The sequence below is a fragment of the Aptenodytes patagonicus genome, chromosome 11 (assembly GCF_965638725.1).
Source record: "Aptenodytes patagonicus chromosome 11, bAptPat1.pri.cur, whole genome shotgun sequence".
In the NCBI taxonomy this organism is placed as follows: domain Eukaryota; kingdom Metazoa; phylum Chordata; class Aves; order Sphenisciformes; family Spheniscidae; genus Aptenodytes; species Aptenodytes patagonicus.
In genome coordinates, this window is record NC_134959.1 from 181447 (window position 1) to 197097 (window position 15651).

General features: G+C 50.6%; 1 protein-coding gene across 8 annotated transcripts; it reads right to left on the reverse strand.

Moving 5' to 3' along the window:
• Nucleotides 1–1673: 1673 nt before the first annotated feature.
• ZNF821 (zinc finger protein 821) lies at nucleotides 1674–15600 on the reverse strand. Of its 8 annotated transcripts, none has more exons than XM_076348852.1 (8): nucleotides 15432–15600; nucleotides 15022–15229; nucleotides 13375–13466; nucleotides 5745–5870; nucleotides 5094–5236; nucleotides 4409–4513; nucleotides 3317–3483; nucleotides 1674–2591 (listed from the first exon to the last, which is right to left on the reverse strand). In XM_076348852.1, the coding sequence occupies exons 3-8, from the start codon at nucleotides 13412–13414 to the stop codon at nucleotides 1937–1939; spliced, it is 1236 nt and encodes a 411-aa protein (XP_076204967.1). In that variant the 5' UTR covers nucleotides 13415–13466; nucleotides 15022–15229; nucleotides 15432–15600; the 3' UTR covers nucleotides 1674–1936. The 8 variants fall into 8 exon arrangements, 6 of the variants coding, with proteins under 6 accessions (XP_076204967.1, XP_076204968.1, XP_076204969.1 ...); XM_076348853.1 differs by lacking the exon at nucleotides 15432–15600 and adding an exon at nucleotides 15325–15381; XM_076348854.1 differs by lacking the exon at nucleotides 15432–15600 and having other exon boundaries at nucleotides 15022–15301.
• Between the last annotated feature and the right edge of the window lie 51 nt (nucleotides 15601–15651).

Genomic DNA, 15651 nt, shown 5'->3' on the forward strand with positions numbered 1-15651 from the left:
ACAACAGTGTTTGATGGGCTGACGTTTGGAAACCACAAAGCCACAGCATGCATTTTTACATGCTCATTCTTAAAGAAACCAAATAATGGAGAGTGTACCACCCCTTTGCCCCCACCATGAGTCCTTCCGTGCTAACGTTTTGCCTTTCCAGTTTAAACATGCCTAGATTTAATTTCCACAGTTGCATAGTTTCATAATGATTTCTATTAGCAATGGGAACCTTTTCATATAGGTACAGCCTATGATCACATTTCGCCTTGGCTACCTCTTGAATAAACTAAAGAATGCTTAAATTCCCTACCCTCTGGCAGGTTTTTCCAGACTCAGTTATTGTAGCTTTCCCCAGCTCCTCCCCAGCTCACCCCTTTTCCTCTCATTGGTTTTGTTGCCAAGTGTGGAAGCAAAAGCAACTTTCTTTTGTACCTGTGTGGTTCTGTTTACTAATGGTCCCCCCCTTGCCCCACAGTGTTATCAGCAGTGACCACTGAAAGTCACTGTTGGTCACAGAGGAATTGACTATGAGAATGAATAACTTGAGTGTGATCCGTGGTCCTAGATGAGCAGTGTTGCATTTGGCTCTATTAAAATGGTTGAACAAGCTCAGTTTACCATGAAGTCACAGAACAGTTGAGGTGGGAAGGGACCTCCGGAGGTCATCTGGTCTAACTTCCCCTGCTCAAGCAGGGCCACCTACAGCCAGCTGCCCAGGATGGTGTCTTTCGAATATCTCCAAGGTGGGAGACTCCACAACTTCCCTGGGCAACCTCTGCCAGTGCTCGGTCACCCTCACAGTGAAAAAATGTTTCCTGATGTTCAGAGGGAACCCCCTGTGTTTCTGTTTGTGCCCACTGCCTCTTGTCCCGTCACTGGGCACCACTGAAAACAGCCTGGCTCCATTTTCTTTACACTCTCCCTTCAGATATTTATAAACATTGATAAGATCCACCTCTCCCCCCTCAAGCCTTTTCTTCTCTAGGCTGAACAGTCTCAGCTCTCCCAGCCTTTCCTCATAGGAGAGATGCTCCAGTCCCTTTGCTATCTTAGTGGCCCTTTGCTAGATGCTCTCCAGTATGTCTGTGCCTCCCTTGCACTGGGGAGCCCAGAACTGGACACAGCACTCCAGATGTGGCCTCACCAGTGCTGAATAAAGGGGAAAGCAAATCCATACAGTACTAGAGAGCGGACCTACCCTTATTGTTTACTGTTCAATCAACTCTCTCATTTGCAAACCTGAAATGCTGTTTAAGTGAAAATTAACTTGTGAGTAAACCAGCAAACTTCTTTGCTGTTTGCTTACCTCAGTCAGCCTTTCTGTTAGCGTTTATATGGGGTACCTTAGAACAGGAACTCAGTTTCCTCTTAGTTTTTCCATGGATGCTACTGCAAATAAGCACATAATGATAGTGTTAAGAGAAAGGGTGTGCACAGCCATTTCCAGGGAGACAACATCCTCCTTTGCTTCCTTTTTATGGGCACAAACTGCAAGGGATTTACTCCTGGAGGAGTTGTGGACTATCAAAGTCCTCAGCTCCATAATTCATGCTGCAGTAAAGAACATCCCTTTTTAGTGAGGTGGGCCTTCACCTACAGCAGAGCTGCAGCAGCCAAAACCCATCTATGGGGCAAGGGTCCAAGAACAAGATGAAGCACAAAAGGTAAAGAAGGGTACTAAATAAATGTGAACATTAATTTATTTTCCCTCTGTTCACAGGCTGTGACTTGGCCCCCAACGCAGACTGTATCCTCAGAATCTGCTCCCACCAGGGCTACTTTGGCAGACACCTCTCAGCTCTGTTCTCCTCCTATGTTCAGGAGAAAACCAGAACCATCTGTCAGGAAGAGACAGCCAGGGACCCACAGCAGCCTCCTGAATGCAGAAGCCTGCTAGTGCACCTGTGGCAGGTGCAGCAGAGGTGGCACGGTCCTTGGCTGTAGCTTAATGCAGCGCACTGTTGCTCTGCTCCTCAAAGGTCATTTTGCCCAGCAGCTGGCTCTCCAGCTCCACATTGCTCACTGGCAGCTGGAAAAAGTTCATTTCAGCTGCCAAAGCGGCCATGGCAGAGGGGTCCTGGCCAAACTGTGCCCGGAGCATCATGTCCATTTTCTCCAGGCGCCGCTTAAGCCTCTTGGCCTCACGCTCCCGGATGAGCCGGGCCTGTCGTTTCTCTGGGGTCTCATTTGCGCGTTTCAGTCGCATGGCTTCCCGGTCTCTCTGCAGCCGCCGCGCCCGCTGTTCATCTGTCTCTTGCATGCGCTGCAGGCGCTTAGCTTCTCGATCCCGCATACGCCTCACTTCCCGTTCTTCAGGTGTCTCGTTGTCCCGCCGGCTCTTCTTGGCTGTGCGCTCCCGCTCCAGACGCTGCAACCGCACTTCCAAGGGCTCGTTCTGCCGACGAAGTGCCCACTTTCGCATGCCAGGTGTCTGTGCCTCCAGCAGCTTACGATAAGCAGCACAGTTGTTGCACACTAGGAGGATGCCTGCAGGATACACAGGGGTGTGAAAGGCAATGTCTTTCCCCTCAACACTGGAGGGGCCCTCGCTCTGTGGTGCCGGCAGGCGATCTGCACTGAGCACCTCTGGCAGCTTCTCACTGGAAAGCAGAAAGAGCAGAGAGTCAGAGACTTGGTGCTGACAGAAGAGTCCCCATCTCAGACTGCCCAGGGGGCTGCAATGAACAGTGCCCCTACTACAGCCCATGACAGAGGCCTCTGCTAAACCATTCCTGCCCACAGACATGTCTGAATATCTAAAATGAAGCAACATCATATCCAGGGGTAGGAAGTGGGTTAGCGCAGAGCAGTATCTGGGTTGGAAGAGCACAAGAGCAGGAATTAGCCAGCAAGCTGCTCCTCCCCATCATCTCTGGATTTCTCCTTTCAGCCCTATTCCACTAGTCAGTGGATAATCTTCCATCAGGCAGGACACAAACAAGGAACATTTTGGTTTCTACCTGTAGTCCTGCTCTAGAAATGATGAACCCATCTGTGCAGTACAGACCTACTCTGAGGGACTGCTGGGCAAGGGAAGCAGTTGATTGTTCTCCAGTGACTGGAGACCCCAGTGCTTTCCGCACAGTTCTAGTTCTTCACAAAGCTAAGGAACACCCTTTTAGCAGCACAGCCCGTGGACGTCTTAGCAGGTGATGCAGAGCTGCAGGCAGGAAGGGATCGAGGAATCTCACCCACTGGGGGTGTTCACAACTCTCCTACAGGCCTTAGTGGGTCCAGAGCCATGACTTCTGTGTCACTTAAGGCTACCCACCTAATCTTTAATGTGGGTACCCTAGACCCGCTCACCAGCCGGGGTGACCCTGACCTGTTGAATGTGGCGTGGCTGGTGAAGCGTGCTCCACACACCGCACAGTTTGACAGCTGGTCCTCTGAGTGGATCAGGAGATGTCGCCCAAGGGATCCTGGTGAGCTGAGGGCTCTGCCACATACAGGACACATGTAGCTCTTGGCGCTCACCACAGCTGCAGTGTGCTGCAAAACAGCCACTAGGTTGTTAGTTACAAATTGCCCAGCTCCCTGCCCAGTCTGAGGCATGGTCAACAGACACAGCAAACCATTCAGTTCGGCCTCTTGTAATGGGAACACTTCACCGCTAAACCTCTGTCTGACAGCTCCTAGACCAGGCTCAAGACATCTGGGGTGTCACAGGTCAAACAGCAAGGAGGAAACCTTTCTACAACTCCACTCCAGTGCAAGAGAAACAATTAAGGCCAAAACACTTTGATTGTAAGACCTGACCCTTGTTTTCAGAAATGCCTCTGAGGAGCTGCTGTTGCTGGACAAAGCATGACTGGACTAACAGTAGGCAGGATGCTGGTGAGCAAGCACTTAGATGGAGACAGTCAGCTGGTGCAGGTAAGTGGCCAGTTCAGTTCTGCTTCATTCCTTCTTTTACAGACTTTGATGTGCTGTGAAGACAGTACTGACAACAAAACCTGTGAGATTCCAGCACAGATTTCCTGCAATACTGGAATCATTTCAGAGGAAGAACAGCTGTTTTCATGGATAGGAACATGTGTAAAGGTACAAAATAAGGAACTGAGTGATTAGGAGGAGGGTTTCTTATCTCGCTGAATAATGTAAAAATTGCTTCCACGTTTAATCTGAAGGAACTGCCTGGTCTTAGCCTGCAACTGCTTGCAGAGACTGCCTTGGGAGAGAGTTGTGTTTTCCAGATCCGCAGACCGGTGCCTCACTGATTTTTTCCCCAGGACACCCTCTGAACACAGTTTACTGCTGTAAACTTCAACCACATCCTAGCTAGCAGCTCAGTTCTGTGACTGCAAAGACCAGAACAAAGCCACCCTGTGCTTTGGGTTGTTTCTGGATTTGGGACTTAAGGGGGCTTGAGGGGCTTAAGGCCAGAGATATCCCACAGTTTGGAACCATCCCCTACCTGGTATACGTGAGCAATGAGCTGCTCTCTGCTTCCACACTCCAGCTGGCAGAGGGGGCACTGTGACAGTCCCAGCATAGGGTCAGCATTCAAACTCTCAGGCACCTACAGGGAGGAAAAGCCACTTTGTGTAAGGCACACAGATCCCCCCCACCCAGCCACCCCACCCTCCCTTAGTATCTAGTCAACACTGCACGCAGGCCTTGACCAGATCAAGTGCTGTGTGCCCAGTCCCACCGGGGCTGGTTTGTGTTCTTGCAGTCTGAAACTTGCTTTATGTAGCCTCTGAGCAAAACTCACGCTGTCTTGGGGGGAACAGGCAGAGGCCTCGTGGCCTCCACTCACACCCAGGCTCTTGCCAGGGCAGTAGCTCTGGTAGGCAAGGCCTGCTCTGTAGCAGAAGGGAAGGGGAAGTCAGTCAGAGAAAGGCACCAGAACTGAAGGAAGGGGGCACACCCTGCACAATCATCTTGGCCAGCCAGGAGAACAGCAGTTTGTGCCTGCTACCTCCTGTTCCTGGCAGCCCAAGAGCTCTTCATACCCTGTCCTCCAGCCACGAGATGTTGTTTGGAGGAGGTGGGAGGGAGAAAAAGATAAGAAACCATAGTGGGGAGCGAGGTGTTTAGACAGTACCCTTTTCTCTCCCTGGGAGGCTAAGGTGAGTGCAGAGCCAGTACACACTTGCCTCATTTTCTCTCATCAGTGGGGTTCCAGCCACAGGTTGTTCTGCATTCTCTAATTCTTTCTTCACTTTCACCATTGAGCCATCCTCCTCAGATGTATGGGAAGAAACTTCATCCTGGGTGGTTTCCTCATCATCACTGCCACCTGGAACATGAAGAGCAGTTATTCCAAGTGTCAGGACCCTGAGGGCACCATAGGCCTTAATTGTCCTGACCAGCATCACCTAGGGCCTCTACCCACACCCAGGGGTTCCATTTAAACTCAGGCTGGGGCGCTTCAGTCCCTGAAGTGCTCTGTAGAGTCCCTGGATGTGGCCTGTTACCCTGCCTTGCTTGACAATTACTGGACCATCAGCTGGACCCTCTGCTGTTACCACCCTGCTCTGGTAAGTTGGGACTGCATCCTGGTGGTGAGGTCATTGCCCAGTATGTGTCGTGGTGGTCCTTGGCTCTGGGCTTGCCTTCCCTTAGGGAGCAGCCCTGCTCTTGCTGTTTGCTGACGTGATGTCCTGCACAGGAGCCAAGGGCTAACCCAGAGGAGGAGATGGGCAAGATGGTCCTCAGAGGACCCCAATAAGCTGTGCAGCACCTCACCCCTTGTCAGAGTCTCCCCAGTCCACTACCTTGCCATTATTGGAAGGGGTAGAACTCACTGCTGCTGGAGTCGGGGTCTTGCAGTGGATGAATGGCTGGCCTTTGGTCCCCAAGAGCTCCAGGAAAGTTGTTTTTCATCATGGCTTGGCGGGCTTGCTCCTCCAGCCCTGCAAAGACTTGCTCCCCTGGCAGCCATAAGGACAAAGAGTCAGACTGGTGCTGTTGCATTGCTTTCATAGAATCATAGAATGGTTTGGGTTGGAAGGGACCTCTAAGGATCATCTAGTCCTACCCCCCTGCCATGGGCAGGGGCACCTTCCGCTAGACCAGGTTGCTCAAAGCCCCATCCAACCTGGCCTTGAACACTCCCAGGGATGGGGCATCCACAGCTTTTCTGGGCAACCTGTTCCAGTGCCTCACCACCCCCACAGTGAAGAATTTCTTCCTTATATCTAATCTAAGTCTACCCTCTTTCAGTTTAAAGCCGTTACCCCTTGTCCTATTGCTACATCCCCTTGTAAAAAGTCCCTCTCCGGCTTTCTGGTGGGCCCCCTTCAGGTACTGGAAGGCTGCTATAAGGTCTCCCCAGAGCCTTCCCTTCTCCAGGCTGAACAACCCCAACTCTCCCAGCCTTTCCTCATGGGAGAGGTGTTCCAGCCCTCTGATCATCTTTGTGGCCCTCCTCTGGACTCGCTCCAACAGGTCCATGCCCTTCTTATGTTGGGGGCCCCAGAGCTGGATGCAGTACTCCAGATGGGGTCTCATGAGAGCAGAGTAGAGGGGGAAGAATCACCTCCCTCAGCCTGCTGGTCATGCTTCTTTCACCACCAGGCTTGCCAAAAACACAACAGGTGTGGGGCTGCTCATCTGCACGGTGCAGAACCTCTGAAGAACCTCTCGGAAAGCATTTAAGTAACCTCTCTGCTTGCCTACCCTGCAACACCAGCCTCTCGTACCTGCTGATGTGAGTCCAGTCCCTGTGTCTAGAACAGTCTCATTAGTGGAAATGTCCAGCATCAGACTGCTCTCTGCATACTCTTTATATGCCGCTCCAGCCACGCACACAAAAAAAAAGTGAGATCCCATATATCTGCCATATGTAGCCAGGGGGCTTTCTCTGCTACCAAGCTATCTGCTGATAGAGCTACAGCACAGCTCTAGGCAGAGGGGAAGCCACTCGGGGACTATGACAGTATCCCAAATCAGGCATAGTGCTATATGGCTCTTCTAAATCATTAAATCCTATTCCCTGCTGTAACAGGCAACTTGCACAAAAACAGTATCTCCCTGAGTGCCTGGCACCTCATCTTCTCTCCACAGTGATACTAAAACCAGAGGTTGTCCTTGGCATGCTCTGTCACTACCTTCTGTCCCAGGAGGACTGAGGACAAGCTGCCCATCAAGAAGGTGTTTCTGCTCGGAGCTGGTGTTCTCCTGCTTACATGATAGATAACTTGCTTCACTACCTGGCCTTGCCCAGGAGTGGCCCTGGCTAAAATAAATCTCAGTTACACTTCATATGCTCAAAACAGAAAACTAAGGGAATGAACCCAGAAAGCTGTGATGCTTGTTTAGCATAGCTTACAGTCTCTTTTGTTGAAAGACACTGATCACTACTACCTTGACTCAATAGGAGATGGCAAACGCATTGAAAGAAGGCAACTATTTGTGCTTCTTGGAAAGAAAACTTCTTACAGCAATCCCTGCTAAGGAGAACTTTTGCTTCCAAAGAATAACGATAAAAGGCAACCATTAATTTTCATATTAAATCAAACAAATTACTTTGTTTCAGGTGTAGCTGTGATTTGCCTCTCTTGGTGGATGAGCTGGGAGTGCTTGGGACAAGGTGCTGAAGTTCCTAGCGGGCTAGCTTTTGGGTTAAATTTATCAACTGATTCATAAGTTCTCAAGAACCACTCAAAGCATAAATGTGAAAATGATACGGAAGACACAGTGCATTTTTCACATAAAACAAAAGCTTTCGGAACAAAACGGTACCTTTTAGCATAGGGCCACAACTGGCATCAGTATAACCAGGGAATTGAATTTTTGACCCACTGAGAGAGCACCAGTCCTGTTACAAGGACAGGTACGTTCCCACATGCTAAACTGTTTCAGGCAGCTTTGCCCCATATTCACACTCACACTGCCTTTCTGGTGCTTACCTCTCCATTTCCGGCAGTGCTTTAAAAAGCAGTAATTTATGGAAGATTTCAAAGACCTTCAGAAGTTTCACGGAGAGTGTGGGAGAAGAGTTTTAGTTCCCAACATCCCCATGGAGGTTTCCAAAAGCATTTGAAGGCATTTATCATTCTGTTTCAGAAATGTGAGAAAGGGTTTTGTAGAGAAGACTTGAGAACACAATCCATGCGGGCTGAAGAGAGGGCTGAGGAGCACTCTAAATCTGTCGCTGAAAGCAGCAGGTACTATTGTGATTGCTGTGACACATGTACCCCCATTAGAAGTCATTCCAGCACTGAATGGTTTTCATAACCTGGAGTACTGCTTTTATGTCTGGACCACAACCTCACATTGGTGGGACTGAGGTACAGACTGTATGAACAGCAGACACTACAGAATCACAGTGCCTCTCCAAGAAGCAGATATCCACAAACCACCAGGATAAAAGCCCAGAGACCAAAAAAGCATTGCAAGACAAAGAGAAATGAGGAAACCTGCAGAACACAGGACAGATGTAAAACAATGGTGGGAGACGTGCTACCTGTGACAGTTACAAAACAGGATTCCCAAACTGCTAGTGGAAGCAGTTACGTGTTTGTTTTCTTCCCCCTTTCCCCTTCCAGATGGCTTACATTTCCACTGAGCAGCAGCCTGGAGTCTAACGGCAGGTAGGTTCCTGCATAGCCTGTCTGCAGGCTATGCAGACAGTCTGCCGGATTTCAAAAGCTGTGATCTCTATATGAGGTGACTGAGGAGGGAACTCCTCCTATCAGTAACACTAGCATCAATCACAATAACTAAGACAGCAATCATGTCTGCCAGTGGCCTTTCTGTACAACATACCCAGAACCGAGTTAGCATCGACTCAGCGCAGTGCAGAGAACTATCAGCTTACAGCCAGAAATGCAAACCGTTAACCAAACCAGTGCTGTTAGCCGACGACATCTTGTGCATTCTCCGTTAGCCTGTATCTAAAAGGCATCATGGGACTGGGAAAGACAAACTTTTAAAAATGCTATTTTTAGCTTATACAGAATTTCTTATGTATTAAACTAATATTGTCTCCAAAAGAACTTAGGGAAGAGTGTCCTGTTCATCTACTGATGGTCTAAGTCTTACTTTGATGAAGCTTTAGAGCGTTAATGTTTGATAGGTACAGGTTTATACTTTTATTGTTTCTGCACACACATACTCACATACAGACACTTACACCCCCACCTCCACCCCACTCTGAATACACTTACATTCATTTGGAAAGGAGTAAGACAGGCAATAGCTTTAGGATCACTGCTATCAGTAAAGGATGTTATGCTCAATATTGAATTCACAGACTCTTCTCCAGAAGTTTCTTTATTAAATACAAAAAGGGCTGCAGGCTGACCACAACACAAAAACAAGTCACTGTATTTGTTTTACAAACAGCTAGAGACGTAGGACAGTGAAAGATCAAATGCCTCTGCTTTGCATTCCAGTTCTCTCCATAATCTTGTAAATGAGTGGGATGCCAGGTGAGCAGCTGTGGAGGTAGGGGGCAGCCCTGCGGTACTGTGCAACAGGGGCAGTTATGACTGCTAGGATCTGGTGGTGTATCAACTTGGTAGCCAGAAAGGATTTTTTTCCTGAGCCCTTCCCTTCTTGAACTGTATGAATGCAGGATAACTCCCAGGTGTTCTGGAAAATAAACACACAAACAAACAACCCCCACCCCAAAATCCACAAAACAAAATCAAAAGAAACTGCATTATTCCCCTGTCTTCCTTCCTAAACAGAAAGGTGTCTCAGACATGAGCCACTTTATTCCCTCCTTGTACATCAATTTAAAGTCCCTGTTCATGTAGGTCTTCTCTGTGTTCCTTTCCTGGACCTGAAATTTGCAAGTGTTTCCACCACTGTGGATCTAGTCCACCTGCCCCATCGCTATTCTGGGTTGTCCACACTGCTGTAGTGGTTACTGAAATGAAAAACAACACAATTGAAAGAGTTAACAACGGCAGCCCACAGAGCCCTTCAAGAACCAAGGATTTCGATGCAAGTAACAGTTCAGCTCGGTTTTGAATGCTGGGTGCTATTTCCTGCAAGATACTTTCTCTTCAAACTGGGAATATTATAGGCAGCAGAATTCAAGGAACACTGAAGAGCACAGAATGTGTGTGTGTCAGAGGGAGAGGGAAGGAAATAGAGGATTGATGGGATATTGAGGCCATGATAAACAGAGCTAGGAAGTGGGAATTAATTTGACTATCAAAAGCTGTTCTCGAGTTCTAAAATAAGCATCACTTGCAAAGGGTACAAGCAACAGAAAGAAAAGCAGCTCATGGGACAGCAGGGAGAGAAAATAAAAGTGCACGCTAACACCTGCAGCAAATTTTTGGCAAGCACAAGAACAGTGAGTAGCCCATAACTGATGGAGTGACAGTGCAGCAATGGATGGGCTTGAATGCAAGATCAGATGAATTGCTTAGAGAGATTTTATACTTTTATACTTTAGAGTCTGGGAGAAAATAAAGACGAAATTGAACCAAGTAAGGTATCTCCACAGGAACAACGTAACTGCATTGTATTTTTCAATTCAATGTGGAATGGGCAATGCAGTAAGTATATTCCAGTATTACAGTTTTATTTGTTACCACTTTGTCAGATGTGTTTTTCATGCACCATGTGGCAAAACAAAATTAAATTATTAAGAGCCAATTATGTGCTGCAGCCCTGCTAAAGGTGAAATGACTACAGTTAAAATTGTAGAAGGACTGGCCATCATGCACAATGAGACTTTTGTGATAATAGTAATTTTTATCATTGTCTCTGTATTATTTTGAATTTCCTTACACATCAACTTCCATTTAAAACTGTTTTGACTTGTAACCACACAACTTCCCAGCCGATCGCTCTGCATGCCAAGCAAAGTGATTCTGTGCTAAGTGAGGACAGCAAACCATGTTGTTGTGAGAGCAAGGTTAAATGAGGGCCATACCAAGCCTGGAAAGTAACCCTGGAAAGAGGTGGCACCAAGCAAGCCAGGAGAGGAGATCTGCAGCTGTCGCTTGCCCTAGTGAATCCAAGAAGGAAGATAACACGGAGTGGCCATGCAAGGAAGAAGTAGGCACTGTCCTCCCACAAATTTGTCCAGTTAGATACTCACAGTGGTATTTATGCAAATCCAAAAAGCACTTCCCCAGCCCCGCAGCCTGCCAAATCAGACCCCAGCTGCAGACAACTGCGTAAAAAGCTGCATACCTGCTGTCCCTTTTATTCCTCTCCTCCCAACCACTTCAGTCCCTGTGAAGAAGTCTCAGTAACGTGTCTGCTATGTCTCAGCCTGACTCCTCATTCTGCTGGCTCACCCAGTTCTTGGAGCTGATGCTCTCTCCGATTATCCTCGTCAGTGCACTGCATGGCATTTCTGGGCCCTCCAGATACACAGCAGGCTAGGTAGACAGAGAAGTCCCAACGATTTGGTGGTGTTCATCATAAGAGAGACAAGATTTTCCATCCCAAGGTGGAGACATCACCATTGACATGTTTCTTGTATCTTTCAGTCCCTTTATTTTCTTGTGGTCCTACTTGCTGCTCCTGATGGCTCCTGTTGAATAGCTGCTCTGTAGCAACGTACCGCATGTAAAGGAGGTGAACAGGTCCCAGAATTCCTCTCTATGGCACACCAGATGCCATAACCTCAACCTCATGCCCGCTGGTAGCATGTTTGTCAGATAGCTCCCCCTGAGACCAAAACTGGAGATACAATCACTTGTATTGCAGATAAAAAAACAATGTTCACTGTGAAAATAGTGCAAAACTGAACTCCATAATATGTATAGTTTTGTATATAATAGTACACGCTTCTGAAGAACATAACCCTTACGCAGTGGAGTGCAGAAAACAGCCCACCTAAACACCATGGAAACCCTATCTGCACTATTAGAGCTGTTGTACCCCTTGGTTTCCATACATGAAAGACCATGACAGGGGAGATAGCGTAAGTGCATGCCTTACATAAGTCTGATCTAAACGGCAGCAGTAATATCTGGGCACTGTCAGAAGCAAAAGTGTGCGGACACAAGATGTGTTACTGGCTTCATAGGACAAAACACAGGACATACCAAATTTCTCTAAGGAAGACAATTCCAGAGTCATTAATGTACTATCAGGCAAATCAAAGCTATACTCTGCCCACTGTTGAACCCAGGGCCCAGAAGCAGGAATTGGAGAGCGTAAGTCAGTGCAGATGCCAAAAGGCACGCCCAAGACTCTTACACTGGCCACCAAGGAAAGCTTTGTCAGCTCTCCCATGCCTAGCTCTAGCAGCTGATGGGGCTTTCAAGTCCCAGAAAGAGGTAATTCTCCCCAGCACACTCAATGAGCGTGCAAAGTGTTAGGCTCTATCACAATGTATTTTCCCCTAGTACAGAGAACAGCATGCATAGATTCCTGTTGCCGTACCCACACAAAAAGGCAGCACAGAGAAACACAGAGGGACATGCAAGCCAGCAGCATCAGCAAAGTGAGGCAGTGTTAGGGCTGCAGCATTCAGCTCTCTGTCCCATACTCCTGACAGCTACTACAGCTTAGCAATGCCTAGGGCCTTCTCATCAGCCTTGCTTTCACATGTCTACAGAAGTGGAAATTTGTTTTTCTCATTCCAGCCCAAATTCTAAACGTGTCTCCAGCCACAAAGCTGGGTATGTACAAGGGTACAGCTTCAGTCCCGCCAACTTCTCTCCACTGCAATCAAACGGAAGCTGTATATGTGCAGTTTCCCTTTTGCAGCCAAACATCCATACGTGTCTCCCAGCTCCACTAACATCTCGCTGTAGCCTGCCCACAAGAAGTGGTGATGTACAGCATCTTCAGCCCTTTCACTATCAAACAAATGCCAGGGTCTTGACAATGCTGGAGAAACAGAGATCTGTCCTATCAGCTCAGCTCAAGAATGATCTGACAGACAGCATTTATCTGTCCAGTAAATTACTTAGCCACTGCCCATTCCCTACAAGGAAAGAGCAAATGGCTTTACTTACATTATCTCGTAGGAAATTGAGGTACAGTGAGCTTAAGTAACATGTCCAAGGCCAGTCAGTTGAGTCTGTGGTAGGGCAAAGATCAGAACGCAGGACTTCCTGCCTTTCAGCCACACACTCAAACCACCTTGCCTAGAACTTCCTTCGCTACCCAAGATGGGCCAGAGCCCCGAAGTCACATTTCTTAGCATACTAACTTGCACCCGTGACAGTGTAAATGCAAAGCACAGCTACAGGCCCTGCACATACACACCTACCTTTACAGCATTAGTTGTTTGTTCAAGCCTATCCCTGTCCTGCCATGCCAGGACACAGCCAGCTCCCCTGATGCACAGAGCTCAGTTTCTCTTCTTACAGTCCCTAAGATGAAACGTGAGTAACCACCATTCCCCCACAAACTGTACCTTTTCATCATTCCCCTCCTCCCCGTCTCACTCCACAACAGTCCAGCTAGGGGCAAGGATCCCACAATGCTATGTAATATAATACTCACAGTGAACTTTGTTAGGAGTGGTCTGTTTCCGACGGGACATGTTTCCCTGACCTGGGAGCACAGAGTGTTCGTTCCCTCAGCAGAGGGCTCACCTGAGAAGAGAAGAGCCTGTCACACACACCACTGGAACCTCCTGAGCCTCTGGCCAAACGCAGCTGACTGTCTCAGGGTCATTCCCCACCCTTCTGCCTACAGGGCTCATTCTGCATCACCACAGCCATATTCAGTGCCAACATCCAACACGATCCACAAGCATTTCACAAACCACCATGTATGGGCAGTCCCACCCAGTTCTTAAGCAAAGTTATAAGCAATCCTGTCCCCAGCATACAAAAAGCTAAGAGTGTCCCACTTAAAGAGTGACCGCAATCTCAGTCTAAACTCCCTTGTCCCTCCTGTCCATTCCCACAGCCGATAGGGCAAGAGCCTAATCAAACCTGCAGACCCTGTCCTATCTCTGGCCCCCCGCCCAGAGAGAGACTGAGGGGACACAAGGCCCCACTACGCCCAGAAGGCTGGCGTCGGGCACCGGATAACCCAGCCCAGGTAGGCAAGGGAACCGGCCGCCCTACAGTCACAACTCCAGACACGGTGGCAGCAGCTGACGGGACGGTGTGGCCAGCCCAGGGACAGGTCTCGGCCCAGACAGACACCCCGCAAGGGGACTGACCTCACCGCCCTCGCAGACAGGCACAGGGAGAGGGAAACAGCGGGGCTGCTGTGCCCTCCCTGCTGCCAGGACCTCCTTGGGCAGGCAGGACTAGGGCCAGGTGGGTGGGGATGCACTGCCTGCCCTCACATGGGGAGGGATGCACCCCCCTTGTCCCTCACAAGTGGGGACATAGCAACCCCCTCAAGCTTCACAAGGTGGGGAAACATCGACTCCTCATCCTCAAACCGACAGAGGAAGAAATCAATCCCAACAGTCCCCGCAGACAAAAGGAGAAACTAAACCCATTTACCCCCAGGCAGACAGACACAGGGATCCCCTCAACCTCCCACCGACAGACGGACAGGGGGATCCCATCACCCTCTTCAGACAGACAGACAGACACTGGGATCCCGTCAGCCTCCCACCGACAGAGGGATCCAGCCGACAGTCCCAGCACACGGGAGGCGGCAGAAGGAGGGATCCAGCCCGCAAGCGGACAGACACACAAACGGACCCCGCTCCCCTGGCAGAGGGACGGACGGAGGAACCCAGCCCGGGCCCCCGAGGATGCCGACGGGCGACCGAGGGACCCAGCCCGACAGCCCGGACAGACAGACCAGCCCGGCCCCCCGCAGGCAGAGGGACCGACGCTGCCGCCCCTCAGGCGGACGGCGGGATCCGGCCCGCCCCTCGCGGGCGGACGGCCCCGGCCCGCGGCCCGGCCCGCCTTACCCGGTCCCGCTGCAGGTGCCGGGGAGCCGCAGACAGACAAAGGGCCGCCGGACAGACAGACGGGCAAGATGGCGGCGCCACCAGAGCGCGCGGCGCGGGCACAGGCGCGGGCACAGGCACAGGCACGGCCCCGGGAAGCCCCCGGCACGGCACGGCCCCGCCACGGGAAGCCCCCGGCCCGGCGGCGGCAGTGCCCTGCTGGCTGTCAGAGACCTCGCCTGCAGACCCCGGGGGCCAGTTTTTCATTATCTGAAGCATCTCACCTGTTTTTCATGGATCCGTCCCAGCCCGCAGCGCCCGGCCGCCCGAAGGAGTTCATTCGTGCCAGCTGCAGGTCTCGCCTACCCCGGCGGGCAGCCCGGGAAGCGGCGCCGAGCCCCGGCCCGCTCCGCTGGCAGCTCCCTCTCCCCACGCCCGCGTCGGGAAGCGGCTGCCCCTCTGCTACCCGAGCTCACCGGAATCTCGCTTACCCTGCAAAGTCAAAAATCACGATTTTACTATTAATTTAAAAGCCGCCACGTGCGTAATGAACTCATGCATCCGTTTAGAAATTAACTGCTCCACACCGCAGAGCGGGGGCCTCTGGGCTGCCTCCCCCCGCCGGCCGCCCCAGAGCAGCCGCCTCCGCAGGGGCCTGCGGGCACCGCCTGGCACTGGCGCCGGGCCAGCTTACCCTCGGGGCTGCGCCGCCCCGAAGAAGCGCGGCGGCGGGACCCCGGCACCGGGACCGGGTTAAGCCGTGGCCCGACCCTCCCTCACGGAGGCGCCACCGCCGCCTGGCCCTCAGAGAACCGGAGACCCCTCCGCCCGCCCGCGACCCGCGCGGTGTCTTCAGCCGAGCGGCTCCCGTCCCCCGTAGAGGCGGGGCTCACGGCAAGGGGCAGGGGGAGCCG